Raw genomic sequence first — 16455 nt, forward strand, 5'->3', positions numbered from 1 at the left:
AAGTGTGTCATATATTCCCATATGAAAGGGCTAATAACTTGCTGTTTATTTTTGGCAATAGCCAACACCTTCCGGCATAAGGTGATCCACAGATATATATGGATAGTCATGAGGAGGATGGACGGTGAACCTGTTGAACGAAAGGCAATGATAGATTACGTGTGTGTGGATAAGTGAATGAAAAGACAAGTGTTGGATGCAAGAGTGTGGAGAAGCGATGGAATCTCGGACCATCACTTAGTGATGGCCAAGGTAAGGCTGCAAAGAGAATGAGTGAAGAGACGAAGGGAAAGACAGGAGGAAGCAGCTCCTGTGAAAAGCATGGAGAAGTTGCAAGAAAGTGAGAAAATAGCAGAATATAAGAGCATAGTGGAAGAAAGATTGGGAAGGTACCGTAAAACACCATAACTTCGGACTGCGCCCAAACTTCGGACATTTTGCGAAAAAATGTAATAAAATTCAAGTTTATTGGAAGAGAGTGTGATATTTGCAAAAAATAATGATATGGGTAGGTAGGGTAATCTTCAAAGATTATTATGTATAAGTCCTATTAATCTGTCTATCTATAGCTTGACGCCCTAATCCCACAAAGGGTGGCTGCAGACAAAACACCTCCAAGTCGCTCTGTCACCCACCATTTGACTACCCTCCCCCCAGCTCACCCCCCCCATCCATCATATACCTCTCAACTCCATCCCTCCACCTGATCTTCGGTCTGCCCCTCCCGCTCCCTCCCTCCACCTCACCTACATACACCCTCTTAGTCAGTCTTTCATTCTCCATTCTCTCCACATGTCCAAACCACCTCAGTGTATTTCTCCTAATCTTCTCAACCACATCCACATCCACCCCACAATGTTCCTTCACTTCCTCATTCGTTAACCTGTCCCTCCATGTCACTCCACATGCTCCTCTCAAGTAACTCATTTCCACTGCTCTCACTCTTGACTTGTTCCCCTCTTGCAAGGTCCACACCTCGCTTCCATACGTCAGGGTAGGGATCACAATACTATCATGCAGTGACTTCTTAGCTTCCATACTCACCTCCCTATTTCTCATCATTGCTTTCAGTGAACCAACAACCATCCTTCCCTGCTGTACCCTTTCACGCACTTCATCCCCCAAAGTTCCATTCTTACTCATCACACTACCCAAGTACTTGAATGCACTCACACTCTCCATATCCTCACCATCCAACCTCACTGTACATTCTGTGACTTCATTCCTCTCAAACACCATAACTTTACTTTTGTTTACATTAGCTTTCAGCTTCCTCCTCCTGCACACTGTCCCAAATTCATTCACCAAACCTTGCAACTCCCATTCATCTTCACTCAACAATACTGTATCATCAGGAAACAGCAACACCGGAATCTTCCAAATCTCACCCTCATTCATTAGAGCCACCCCCACATCCACTGCCCTACCCTGCACCTCCTTTACAAACCCATCCATGTATATATTAAACAGCCATGGAGACATCACACAACCCTGTTTCAGTCCCACATAGTGATCAAAGAACTCACTCAGCTCACCATCCACTCGCACCGTAGCCCTAGCTCCTTCGTTCATACTCTTCACAGCACTCAACAATTTCCCCTCCACTCCATATTTTCTTAATACCTTCCACATACCTTGCCTATCGGTTCTGTCATAAGCTTTCTCCAGATCCATGAAGCCAGCATACACTTTCTTTCCCTTCTCTAGATACTTCTCCACTAAACATCTTAGAACAAATATCTGATCTACACACCCTTTTCCCTTCCTAAATCCCCCTTGTTCTTCTCCAACTAGCTCTTCTGTCATATGCCTAACCCTATCAATGAGTATTCTACCATATATTTTACCAGTCACACTAAGAAGGCAAATACCCCTATGGTTTCCACATACTTCTCTCTCCCCTTTTCCTTTATATAAAGGAACAATTATACCTGGTTTCCAGTCCTCTGGAACCCTTCCCTCTTCCCAAGCCAATCTACACAACTTCCATATCCACTCCACAACAATCTCACCCCCATACCTCAGTATTTCACCACACACTCCATCAATTCCTGGGGCCTTTCCCAACTTGATCTTCTTCATTGCTTCCACTACTTCCGTCCTACTGATCTCTTCCTCCCTCCGCTTATCTCTTCTTCTCCCAGCCATTCCCCAACCACTTACACTCACACTGCTCTCACTCTTTACATTCAACAGATCCTCAAAGTGCCCCTTCCATCTCCTCAATTTCTCTCTCTTCTCCACCAACAATCTATTATTCTTTCACTCCCCTACTATTTCCCCTTTCACACTGCCTTACTTTCTTTACTTCCTTTCAAAACAATTTCTTACTCTCCCTCCATTTCACACGCATATTCCTCCCAAACTCTTCATCCACTTTCTTCTTACTCTCCTTCACCAGTCTCTTCACCTCCCTTCTACTCACGTATACTTCTCTCTTCTCTCTCTCATCGTCTCCCCTACCTCTTCTTGCTAACCATTCACTATATGCCTTCTTTTGTTCCACAGCTCGTTTCACCTCATCATTCCACCATGCTGTCACTTGCACACCCTTGCATCTCCTCCTCACTCCACAAACCACCTCACACGCTGCGCCTATCTCTTCCATAAATATCTTACATCCACCTTCCACCCCTTCCATCTGCTCTAGCTCATACCTTCCCAATCTTTCTTCCACTGTGCTCTTATACTCTGCCATTTTCTTACTATCTTGCACATTCTCCACTTTTCTCACAGGAGCTGTTTCCTCCTGTCTTCCCCTTTGTCACCTCAACCATTTTCTTTGCAGCTTTTCCTTGACCATCACTAAGTGATGGTCCAAGACTCCATTCCCCCACTCTCTCCACACTCTTGCATCCAACACTTGTCTTCTCATTTGCTCATCCACACACACGTAGTCTATCATTGCCTTTTGTTTAACATGTTCACCATCCATCCTCCTCTCCATGTATACCGGTGGATCATCTTATGTCGAAAGTAGGTGTTGGCTATTGCCAACTCCTTAACCAGCACAGATGTCCACCAAAGCATTACCATTCCCATCTACGTCAGCTGGCACACCCCACTGACCAACCACTCCGTCCACGCGTCCTATTAAACTAGCTTGAATATGTGTGGGTGGAAAAAATTTATGAATCAAATGGAAAAAGAATCGGCATTTTTTAACCCTGCAAAACTTTGTTCACACAGAACAAACAGTTTCAGTTGTAAGAATGTGGTTAGTATGGTTATATGTGGAAAAGTGTTGTAAGTACTGGACAGTAAACTATTTTAAAATATATACAAGCATAATCTTGCTATGACTATTTTAATGAATATTTCTTTATTTTCCAGAATAAAGTCCTAACTTTGGACACACAAATTACTGAAAAAATACAGACTGTTGGTGTTTGTGTGTGTGTGTGTGTGTGTGTGTTTTACTAATGTGTGTATAAGACCAAAGTGTGTAGCTCATTAATACGTTCCATGGTTCCTTCATAACATGTGCCTGTGTGTGCTTGTGTCTGTTGATTTGTGTGCATGTAAGTGGGTGTGTGGGTGTCATTAGAACCAGTAAGAAGTGTTTAACATTATATTATTTCAGTATGCATTTGTTGAGTTAGTGAGGTAGCTACTTGATAATTAAGTGAAGTTTTGTTTAGGAATAAGAGGCCAGTTCCTCTGACAGTTTGAGGTATATGCAATGCATTTTTCATATATTTTTTTTTGTCTGAAAAAGTTGTTGAATAGTTCTTAGTTATATTTATGGCCAGAATACCTCACTATAATGTGATAATGATGCAACTTAATGTGATCTCAATTTATGAGCTCAAAAAAGAAGATATTTTTGGATATTTCTCTATACAGTACCCTCTCAAATGATGTGAGGGTTAGGTTCCTGGAGAGGTCGCGTTAGTTAAAAATGCGTTATTTAAACATAATTTTCCCATAAACAACGATAATAATGGGGGATACGTTCCTGTACTCTGGGAAAATCTACCCGTTTGGGGAGTTATGCTACTCTAAACTTAAAATTAACAATATTAATTTGAAGGAAAATCCACATGAATAACAAAAACACTATGTTTGAGGAGAAATAAACAACATTTGAGCCCTAGTTGGGCTGGAGCATTGTTTACTTCTCCCCAAATACATACTGTTTTTGTTTTTTACGTGGATTTTCTTTCAATTCTGCTTCATTCACGGCATTGTGAAAGTTCCTCAACATTATTAATGCATTAGTAGGTCATAAAAACACTACAGTAAAAGCAACATTTTCATTTCAGTAAGTAGGTCACAAACAGTAACAACACTCACAGCCTCACTTCATCTATGCATCACTCGTCTGCTGCTGTCCCTCCCACCCCGCTCCCTCACCTTCCGCCGCTCCCCACCCTAAATTTGTTGTCCCTCCTCGTTCTGCTGTCCTTCCTCTTCCTCTGACTCCCGTGCAACTGGTAATGAAGATAACTCCCTTAAGTTTTCTGTCTTTTCATAAAGAACTGCTCTATCTTGGTCTGAGCGGTTTTCTTCTTTCTGTTCTGCAGCAAGTTGTAACAATTTGGATCTGCCATCACTTTCCTGGCCAAATTTTGTCCGAAAATGAGCCAAATTGCTCATAATGGGGCCAAACTTCATGTTCAAATAATATAGTTCAAATAAAACCAATTTAAGCAACAGGCAAATAAAAAATTGTATTTATACATAAACTGCCACACACGGTCTATCAGCTCGGGACTGTCCAAGGCCCGCATGGCTAATTTGAAACCATCACTTATGTGTAAAGTCGTGTTAAATTTGAGAAACCATTGTTAGTTAAACATATCTCCTTAAATATTTGCTCGTGTTAAAATGAAAACGCGTTTTTTTTTTTTTTTTTTTTTTTTTCACTTGCGTTAGTTGAGAGGTTACTGTATATATGTATAACTCAGGCCACGTATGCCCAATATTTTTTTTTTACATTTAAAAACTTTAAAGTGTCCGACGTTTGGACAGTGTGTCCAGAGATAGGTGCTATTAACCATTCTCATGTTTAAAGGGCAAATACATGGATGGCCGAAGTTTGGAACAGCTGTCCGAAGTTAATAAATTTGTTCCTAACTTCGGGCACTTAAAAAAACAAAACAAAAAAAGTTTAGTGTGGCTAATATTTTTATTAAATGGATTCAGGAAGTACTGTCCCTGGCTACCTCATGACACCAACAGGGATAAAATTGCACCATTTTACACAGAATTATTCATTAAAACACAAAAAAAATGTCCGAAGTTAGGGTGTTTTACGGTATGAGTTAGAGCAGATGGAGGGGGTGGAAGAAGTATGCAAGATATTCACGGAATAGATAGGCGCAGCGTGCGAGGTGATTTGTGGAGTGAGGAGGAGATGTTGAAATGTGCAAGGGACAACATGGTGGAATGATGAGGTGAAATGAGCTGTGGAACAAAAGAAGAAGTCATATAGTGACTGGCTAAAGAGTATAGGTAGGGGAGAAGATAAGAGAGAGAAGAGAGAAGTACAGTGGGGCACCAATTTTCGCGCCTAATTGGGTCCAAAAATAATGCGCGAAAGTGGAATTAGCGAAAGTTGGGGCATTGTCTTTATGGCAAAAAGGCTAATTGGTTCCCGGTTATCCTAAGGTAACATCAGATTTTCATTTTCACTTGCAATACAGTACATATATGGAAAGAATACGTAAGGAAGCCATTTAAGAGAGAGAGAGAGAGAGAGAGGAAGGGAAGAGGAGAGAAAATAGGGAGGGGAGGGGAGGGGAGGGAGAGATGGTTAACAATGACCTTGGCCTTTCCTCCCGACTTTGAATGTCCCGGCCACTTTTTATCACCACCACTGCCTCCCGGCCCTCCCCCCACACCACCAGGCCCTTTCCCCACACTACCAGGTATAGTAGAGGCCACTGAACCGTGAGAATCCAACACAATGGAGCTAGCACGCTCGTACACAATGGCGGGAATGGGTGGACAGAGTGTTGACATGACGTCATTCAAGATGGCGGTGGGTTGCGGGCGGGCGGTGCAGGAAATTCAAAGTTCAAAATATTGTCCCAAACCCAAAATTTGTGCGCGAAAATCGATTTTTTTCAAGCGAAAGTGGAAGTTAGGGAATATTTGGTGCATGCCGCGAAAGTGGATTCCGCGAATCTTGCTGTAGCGAAAGTTGGTGCACTACTGTATATGTGAGCAGGAGAAGGGAGGTGAAGAGATTGAAGGAGAATAAGAAAAGAGTGGATGAAGAGTTTGGGAGGAATGTGAGTGTGAAATGGAAGGAGAGTAAGAAATTGTTTTGGAAGGAGGTAAAGAAATCAAGACAGTGTGAAAGGGGAAATAGTAGGGGAGTTAAAGATAGGAATAATAGATTGTTGGTGGAGAAGAGAGAGAGAATGAGGAGATGGAAAGAGCACTTTGAGGATCTGTTGAAGGTAGAGAGAGAGAGCAGTGCATGTATAACTGGTTGGGAAATGGCTGGGGGAAGAAGAGACGAGAGGAGGAAGGAAGAGATCAGTAGGATGGAAGTAGTGAAAGCAATGAAGAAGATCAGGATGGGAAAGGCCCCAGGAATTGATGGAGTGTGTGGTGAAATGCTGAAGTATGAGGGTGAGATTGTTGAGGAGTGGGTATAGAAGTTGTGTAGATTGGCTTGGGAAGAAGGAAGGGTTCCAGAGGACTGGAAATCAGATATAATTGTTCCCTTATACAAAGGAAAAGGGGAGAGAGAAGTACATGGTAACCATAGGGGTATTTGCCGTCTTAGTGTTATTGGAAAAATATATAGTAGAATACTTATTGATAGGGTTAGGCATATGACAGAAGAGCTAGTTGGAGAAGAGCAAGGAGGATTTAGGGAGGGAAAAAGGTGTGTAGATCAGATATTTGTTCTAAGATGTTTAGTGGAGAAGTATGTAGAGAAGGGAAGAAAGTGTATGCTGCCTTCATGGACTTGGAGAAAGCATATGACAGTAGATAGGCTAGGTATTTGGAAGGTATTAAGAATATATGAAGGGGATAGGAAATTGTTGAGTGCTGTGAACAGTATGTATGAGGGAGCTAGGGCCACGATGCAAGTGGATGGGGAGCCAAGCAAGTTCGTTGATTTAAAGGTGGAACTGAAACAGGGATGTGTGATGTCTCCATGGCTGTTTAATATAATCAGGGATGGGGTTATAAAGGAGGTGCAAGGTAAGGCAGTGGATGTAGGGGTGGCTCTAATGAATAAGGGTGAGATGTGGAGAATTTCAGTGTTGTTTGCTGATGATACAGTATTGTTGAGTGAAGATGAAGATGAATGGGAGTTGCAAGGTTTGGTGAATGAATTTGGGACAGTGTGTAAGAAGAGAACTCCGAAAGTTAATATAAACAAAAGTAAAGTTATGGTGTTTGAGAGGAATGAAGTCACAGAATGCACAGTGAGGTTGGATGGTGAGGATATGGAGAAAGTGAGTTCATTCAAGTACTTGGGTAGTGTAATGAGTATGGATGGAAGTTTTGGGGATGAAGTGCTTGAAAGGGCACAGCAGGGAAGGAAGGTTGTTGGTTCAATGAAAGCGGTGATGAGAAATAGGGAGGTGAGTATGGAAGTTAAGAAGTCACTGCATGTTCCCTACCCTGATGTATGGAAGAGAGGCGTGGACCTTGTTAGTTGGGAACAAGTCAAGAGTGAGAGCAATGGAAATGAGTTACTTGAGAGGAGCATATGGAGTGACATGGAGAGACAGGTTGGCGAATGAAGAAGTGAAAGAACGTTGTGGGGAGGATGTGGATGTAATGAGAAAATTAGGAAAAATACACTGAGGTGGTTTGGACATGTGGAGAGAATGGAGAATGAAAGACTGACTAAGAAGGTGTATGTAGGTGAAGTGGAGGGAGGGAGAGGGAGGGGAAGATGGAGGATGATGTGGAGGCATAAAGTTGAGAGGTATATGAGGGAGGAGGAGCTGGGGGGAGGGCAGTCAAATGGTGGGTGACAGCGACTTGGAGGCGTTTTGTCTGCGGCCACCCTTTGCAGGATTAGGGCGTCAGGCTATAGATAGATAGATTATTTTTTAAAAACATCTAATCTGTATGGATCTTTAGATATTATATCCTCTGTATGAATAACACTTCATGCTTATTACTGTATATTGCAGAAAAATCTTAATATGTTTATGGCTTTGGGTCGATGTGCCTGGAGTGAGGCAAGGACAACTTTACAGCAGCTGCTGAGTCAGGATAACCCTTGTCTCCGAGATGATGCTCAGCTACGCGCCAGGCAAGTATATCTGGCCTTTTCATAGTTATTATAACATACAGCAAGCTGCATGTTATGATGAGTTTGTGATGGTAGTGCTGTACATATACTTTCTCTGCAAGGATTTTTACACACAAAATTTGTACTGGCAGTCCAGTTGTATGTTGTTTGCACTGTCTGGCTGTCTGTCTTCTCGCTTGTCATTCTTGGTGGCCCTGTTTCCTCTGTTTCAGTCTGACAAAGTGGCGCGATGATGTCTGCTCACTCTGATCAGGAGCCAAGCCACCTACTAGTCTTCAAGCTATCAATTATGCTGTTGTAATAATTAGGCTGTTCACCTCACCACGTCTGTTGGTGCAAACAAAATACCACAGTTGCACATGCTGTAAACCAAACATCTACTTGCTCTAACCAGCATGGCTGATCTGTTAAATTCACAGTTTATGTCATCGTTATATATGAACACCAAGAGTAGATGGATATTTAAATTTATGTGAGTGGAAGAAATTTAAGAGATGAGGATCAAGCAGATTTCTAGAAAGGTTCATAAATGGCAAGAGCAGGTCAGTGGTACATGACTAGTTTTGGTGGTGTGAAGAGAAGGAAGGTGATACTTGTGAATGTGACATTGACAGAAGTGAAGAATGCTGAGAAGTGTGCAAAGAATGAGAAGGCAGGCGTTAATAAGGTACTTGAAGAGGTGATTAAATGTGTGGAGAGAGTAAAATGAAAAGTTTTGTCAAAATATGAGGTCTGTCCAAAAGGAAACCAAACTTTTTAAAATAGTGCACCAACTAGGAGCTCTATCGTGATTGCGAATATTGGTTCATTTGAAGGTAATATAGGAATCAGGCAGTATCAGTCTATTAGTATCTGGTTTTCCTGTTATTGAATGAGACCCCTATTTTGTCACTATTCAGTGATCCTTGATAAATCTTGATTTATGGAGATCGCTGTACTGAGTTGGGGGTTAGAGATATCAAACTTTGTGAATGGCTGTTTAGTGTGAAGGAACTGTAAAGTGTTGAGTCTTCTGCATGTGAGTGAATGGGATTATGGGTGATAGACACAAGATCATTAATACAAGTTAGAAATAGGGTTGGAGCCAGGACTGATCCTTGTGGCACTCTGACATTAACTAAGTGGAAATTGGAATGTGCATCATCTACATTTATTTTTCTGTTGTTGAGATATGAGGAAATCAGTGGAACAAAAGATGACAGGCTTTAGCATGGGAGGCTGGATATCAAGAAATGCTGCCATGCTGTCTAAAGCTTTAGAAACTTCAAAGGCTGGTGCATGGGTCTCTCCATGTTGGTCAGTTGACCAGTGGATGGTATGAGTCAATAGATTGAGTATATCAACAATGGATCTTTTGTAGTGAAAATCATAGTCTGTCACTAATTAAGTTGTTGGATTCAAGATGTTTAGGCCTAACAGTGTGCTTATTTACAACAATCTCAAATATGTTACCAAGAGATGTGATAGCTATTGGTCTGTGATCAGAGGGATCAAAGGACCATCCTTTCTTCAGAATTGGGTGGATATCAGCTTCAGTCCAAGAATTCGGGAATTAAAAAGTATGTATGCATACTCTGAATAATTCAGCTTGAACAGGAGCAAGTTTGGGGGAACACTTTCTCAAAATGATTGGAGGAATTCCACTTGGACCAGGAGCTTTGTTGGTTGGTAAATTGTCTAGGATGGCTATTACATAATTATCATGTCTGTGTTTTTAGCAGAGCAATTTCAGGAGAGTGAACCTCTAGTACAGAAATGTTCTGACTGACTTCCTCTATTGTAGAATTTCTGGCAAACGTGCTGGCAAGGATGCTCGCTTTTCCACGCGGGTCATTTAGAGTGCCTTCATCTGAAGATTTTTGGGAGGCACGGGTAATGACCTGTTAAAGGTATAAAAGAACTGCAAGATGACAAGAATATTCTGTTGTCAATAGGATTATTTAATGGTTTGGATGCTTGGTTGTGAAGAAAGTTTGGTTTGGTGAGATTTATCACTGCCTTTACATAGTTTCTAGCAATTTTGAATTGTGCCAGTGGTTATCTTTGTGAGCTGGAACAAGGATTCTAAAAGCTTCAAAGATTGTATGGTCCATTTCATTGGGCATACTGCTGATCATTTCATGCAGTTTTATGCATCTGTATTGTGTGTTTCTGGATGCTACCTCACTTTATTTCTAGTGAGAATAAGGGTTGAAATGATGGTAATGAACTTTCCCATCTCTTTTTCAGAGCCTTGGTGCCACAGAACTCTGCCACCATGCATTTGCCGGCAGAAATAGGAGACTACACTGATTTCTACTCATCTCTAGATCATGCAACTAACGTAGGCACAATGTTCAGGGGTCGTGAAAATGCTCTTATGCCTAACTGGTGAGTCCTTGTAGAATATGTTAACTTATAACTCAGTTTAAAGGCTTCACATAATGCATGATTTGATGTAAAATACTAGTCTTATAGCTACACATTATCCAGTACCAGTGGCACAGCTAGCCATCTGGCCTTGAGGGGGGAGGGGGGCATGAGGTCGAATTGGTAGTACAGTGTGGTTCTTATGACTACAATTCTACTACGTACCAAAATATCATACAAAATACTGTATTCAGAATAATTACAAGATTTGACAATAAATGCCATTATGATTATGACTGGTATTATAGTACATTATACCACATTTCAGAAATCCCTTTGAATTAAAAATATCCTAAAACTGTGATACATAATTATATATACAGGGCAACCCCGGTTTTACGATGGGTTGCGATAAGGAAAAAACCATCGCTAGGTGGGGTATCGTATAACTGGGTAGATTTAACATGTAAAGTATAGGGATGTGTTTTTGTGCCTTGGGATTCCTCCCCAACCAAGCCCTAAACCCACCCAAATGAGTCCAAAAACAAATTTCCAGTATAGCCAATCTAAATGGCCTAACAGCTTTAAAAGAAGCTAACCTAAGCCTAAAACCTGTTAATAACTCACCAAAACCAACAAATAAAACCTGAAAATCATAAAAAATAGGTCAGAAAATATCGAGTAGCTTTCATCACTTACTTCTTTAAAGTCCACATCTGGTACTGGTTGTCATCCTTGCTATCCTCCCTGAGGCTCGGGGACATATGTTGCTCCCTAGCACTCACTTGTCCTCCTCAAAGCCCTCAAACTCAGGGGGACGGTCGAGGGTGGGAGGCTGGCGAGGTGGGGTGATGATAGTGGGAGACTGATGCGATGGCTCAGGGGGGTGGTGATTCAAACTTTTAGCCAATCACCCCCGGACGATACCTCGCAGGACCCATCACAAAACTGGGGGTAGGCCTACAATAGGCAGGGTAGGGTGGTATTTCTACCCCCATCACTAATCCGGGATATTGAGTAGCATGGTATCGTATAGTGGGGATCCCTGTACACATACAGTAAACTCCCGATTATCCATCTCGGCACTACCCAGCATACAACATTATTTGGTGTAGCTAATGGCTTAATTGAAATGGTATCTGGCAGAAAATATAAAATATTTGACACAACTCGACATGAAGGACCCTTTCTTCTGGCTAAAAGTACATTATTATCCTGCGTGAGAGACTTGTTGTCATCAAAACTCTAGCCACAATTACAAAAAAAGAAAATAAAAAAAATACACAAAAAGAATGCAGTCATACTGTACAAGTACTGTAATATGAAAGGAGTTTGAGGAGGAGAGGGAGGGAGGACTGATGGTTGGTGGGCCTAGCTCATGGGGTGTTTGGTGGGGATAGGGAGGGGAGATGCAGTGGTTGGGAGTAAAAGAGTTTTGATTGATTAAGGCAGGGGATTGAGAATTTTAATGCAGTTTCCATCGGCTGGCAGGAGGAGGGTGGATGTTCTCTTACGTTCCATTGTATTCCTCCACTGTTATGATGCCGATATTCAAACAAACCTACACTGCACTCTATGTCTTTTCCAAAACATTATTATTATTAAATGGCAACATTGCAATGGGTTTCCCTCCAATCCTGGCTGGCCTTCTAGTGCTGCTGTGTCTTTCTGACATGTCACACTGCTCCCCCCCCCTCCTCTCTGGTAAGTACAAGTAACAGTGTTCTAAAGTGTACATTACTGTACAATACAAGTGACTGTTGGATTCTGCTAAGGCACCGATGAAAGTTTATTGGAGTGATTCTCAAACTATGGGTCGCGACCCAAAGATGGGTCATGAGAGGAATTTTGATGAGTTGCAGGGACATAGAATAGGCCTAATGCATTCAATGTATTTTATTTACTTAGTTGAAATTGTAATTATCCCTATTACACAATTAGCATTTTCATAACAACTACAATAGGCTATATACCAGTTACTCTCTCTCTCTCTCTCTCTCTACCCTATCGGTCGCAAAGCCTTGAAATATTCCAAATGGGATCACACACTGTAAAGTTTGAGAACCGCTGGTTTATTGGAAACAAAAGTCGATTAAATTGTGTTACCAAACAAGAAGAGTTGATAAAAATGTGTTTATTTTACTAAGCAAAATTATCATACTACAGTGAAACTGTTAACACAATATAAAAAATCATTATTGTTTCTTCCCAAGTGAAGTTTGCCCTTGCTACTATGAGATGAAAGTTTAGTTGTGTTCTGTGTGGCAGAGTGCTAGAATTTTGATAGAAGTACAGTATGGTGTACACAGTACAGCAGTAAAGCATGCTTCATTTTATTCATGTTTTTTCTGTTTTATGATGTGTTGATTGTGTATTTTGGGTGTTAGTGTACAGTATTCTCCAATAATGTCTTCACCCCCCCCCCACCACCACCACCACCGCCTCTGCCACCACCACCACCGCCTCCACCACCGCCACCACCATCACCACAACCACCACCACCACCACCACCACCAAACGTGTTTCTGTACATAAGATTACAGTGTACTTCACAGTACATACAGTATTTCAATATTAGAAAAGTCTTTTAGCTGATTTTTGACAATTTATAGTGTTTACAATGTGCATTATACTGTACATGTACTGCTGGGTGAAAGAAAATGGGTCTTCCAGCTGGGGGGACTTTGATATTATCCCCATCGTCAACGTGAAATTGCTTCTGTACATAAGAGTGCACTTAACAGTACAGGTAAGTCCCGGCTAACGAGCAATCGCTTAGCAAGAATTTGCTGATACGAGATTTTGTAATTTGCACCACCGACTGTTTAACAAGCTGGTAAAAATCCGTACTTACGAGAATCGAGACGAGGGTCGTGCCGCAGCTGTCCGCCATGTTTACCTTGGCGGCTAGGAGACGAGTCGCATGCTAGCCGTGCAAGCCTCTTCCTGCCTTATACTCATAAACATTCTTCCAGCCAAGCTTTCCTAGTTAAGGTCGGTCTTGAAGCATGACTTTTTTTCTGTGCCCAGGATTACTGTATAACCATGCCCTCTAAGCATTCCATTGTGACCCCTAGTAGTCTCAGTGTTAAGCGTGCTCGGCTTTTTATCGCTGTTGCCCGGAAACTGGAGATAATTAGGAAGCACCATAGTGGTGTGCGCGTGGCGGAGATTTGCTCTACCTGCAAGCTCTCGTCCTCGACCGTGTGCACCATCCTGAAGAACAAGCAGAAACTTACTGTTTTGGCTGCTTCATGTATTGTGCCTCTGAGTGCTACCCAGACCCGTGCCCGTGATTATGTGATGGAGAAAATGGAGAGGCTGTTACGAGTCTGGGTGGAGTACCAGACCCAGGCCTGCTTGCCCCTCTCCAAGGCCCTGATTCAAGCCAAAGCACTGAAAGTGTGGGAAGGGTGCAAGGAAGAGTGTGATGCAAGTGTTGTAGGTAGTGCGAGTGCAAGTGATGTGACGAGTGACGGCAGCGCATCGAGTGCTGACCCCAGTAGTAGTGCTGGCTGTGGGAGTAGTGGTGCTAGCTGTGGGGGTAGTGGTGGTGGGGGTCCCAGCCAGGCCCGTGGCAAGCCCTCGCCTGTCAGTGACACCTTCATGGCCAGTGATAGTTTGTACATTTTAAGAGGTGTGCAAACCTCCATAGTATCAGCATTCAAGGCAAGGCAGCGAGTGCTGATACGGATGCAGCCAAGGCATTCCCCGAGCAGCTGCAAAGGATCATCGAAGAGAGTGGCTACGACGTGAGGCAGGTCTTTAACCTGGACATGACTGGTCTCTTCTGGAAGAAGATGCCTTCCTGCACCTACATCTCGGGAGGAGAGGTCGGCATATGGCTTCAAGGCCAGTAAGGATTGCCTAACTCTGCTTCTCAGCGGCAACGCTTCAGGGGATGCACAGCTGAAACATCTCCTGGTGTACCACTCCCAACACCCAAGGGTGCTGCATGGCATATATCTCTATAGCCTCCCTGTTGTTTGGAGGGCAAACAAGAAGGCCTGGGTGACAAGGACCTTGTTCCTGGAGTACCTGACGGAATACTTCATACCTTTCCTGAAGAAGTACTGTGACAAGAACAACCTGGCCAACAGGAGTTTGCTCATCCTGGATAATGCCCTGGGACACCCGACAACCATTGAGGAAGTGTTCCCGAATGTAAAAGTGGTGTTTCTCCCACCTAACACCACTACCTTACTGCAGCCCAAGGACCAGGGTGTAATTGCCTCCTTTAAAGGCATATTACGCCAGGAAGTGTACGAAGAAACTTATGACGCCTTACATGCTGGGAAGTCTGTCAAGGAATTCTGGAAGGCGTACAACATTAAGGAATCCATCCCCAGCATTAAGGAATCCTGGGAGGAGGTGAAGGAGGGGAACCTGAATGGAGTGTGGACGTCTCTGTGGCTGGAGTGTGTGAACTCGTTCCGTGGCTTTCCAGCCGAGCCGGTGGCTGATGTGCAGAACGACTTCGTTGCCGTTGCACAGACCGCTGGTTTCGACGAGGTTAACTAGCGGGATGTGGAGGAGCTCCTGCAGTCCGACTCACAGGAGCTGACAGATGATGACCTCTTCCAGCTCGACGAACAGCTAGAGCAGGAGGCAGTGGAGGAGGATAAGCTGCCTTAGGTTAAGGAGCTAACCACCAGGTTCCTCGGCAACATCATCAACAAAGCGATGGGACTGGCAGACGATTGCTGGATGCAGACCCTGTTGTTAACCGGTCTATGAATTTCAAGACAGGGATGGTGAAGCTACTGTCAGGGTACAAGGAGCTGCTCCATCAGAAGAAGGCGAATGCAACCCTGACCACCATCGATAGTTTCTTCAAGAACAAATCTCGCCTCTCGATTAGCACATCAGCGTTGGATCCAGGACCCAGTATGATCAAGGCAGTTCCCAGGACTCTGTTCAGCTCCCCTACACCTCCTCCCTCCAAGCCTTCAGCATCCCGCACCCCACAGCCACCAGCACCCTCAACACCGTTGCCACCTCAAGAGGAAGAGGAAGATTTCCATGGGCTTGAGAGCCTCCTTTCGTCTCCGTCATTGGAGGCAGAGGTGGAGGAGTTGGGCCTTCGAATCTCCTACCAGCCTCTCACCACCGCACCCTCTCAGGCCTTGGAGAGAGGAAATGAGCCAGCTGAGCAATGGTGGAGCACAACTGGCATACGTCACGGGAGACACTCGGACCCAAGTAAGACATCCAATAGCTTGTTGAATATGTTTTTCTTCCATTTTCTAGTGCTGTTTGGTGTATTACCCTCTTGTTTTAACCCCTTATTCCAGCTTAAAATGATCAGAAAATCAGTTTTGGTGGTTTGGGGGGAGGTTGCTTGGAGGCCTTGCTCCCTAACCCTAATTTTCCCATAAGTTCTTCACTTCAGTTAACGAGAATTCAGTTAACGAGCAAAATCCTTGCTCCCAATTAGGTCGTAAGATCGGGACCCACCTGTATTTTATTATCAGGAACGTCTGTTAGCCACTTTTTGACGTTTTAAAGTGTTTTGTAGGGGGTTAGACAATGGATAATTGTTATAGGGTTGGGGGTTAGGGGTCCGTAGGGGGGACTTTTCCTGACTTTTTGATAATATATATCAGGGTTTTGGCTCTAATATGCCAGATACTGTAATTGGGAGTTTACTGTTTATATATACAGTATATATACCTATATATCCATCTATCTATCAGTTTCCAGACGCCTTAATCCCATAAGGGGTGGCTACAAGCATATCACCTCCATGTCTCCCTGTCCCCCGACATTTCATTGCCATGCTCCCAGCTCACACCCCCCTCTCTCATACACCTCTCCACTCCATCCCTCCATCTCATCCTTGGCCTCCCCCTCCCTCTCCCCCCCTCCAC

The 16455-nt window shown here is 43.3% G+C and overlaps 1 protein-coding gene across 1 annotated transcript in view; it reads left to right on the top strand.

Moving 5' to 3' along the window:
* Faa (fumarylacetoacetate hydrolase) overlaps nucleotides 1-16455 on the top strand; it is a 102530-nt gene that overhangs the window by 11853 nt on the left and 74222 nt on the right. The window contains exons 3-4 of the mRNA XM_080272357.1: nucleotides 8115-8236; nucleotides 10466-10606. Coding sequence (XP_080128483.1) covers nucleotides 8115-8236; nucleotides 10466-10606 — 263 coding nt within the window. The remainder of the gene's footprint in view (nucleotides 1-8114; nucleotides 8237-10465; nucleotides 10607-16455) is intronic.

This window comes from Coenobita brevimanus, chromosome 50 (assembly GCF_032717465.1).
Source record: "Coenobita brevimanus isolate Jiangsu-jjx chromosome 50, ASM3271746v2, whole genome shotgun sequence".
Lineage (NCBI taxonomy): Eukaryota > Metazoa > Arthropoda > Malacostraca > Decapoda > Coenobitidae > Coenobita > Coenobita brevimanus.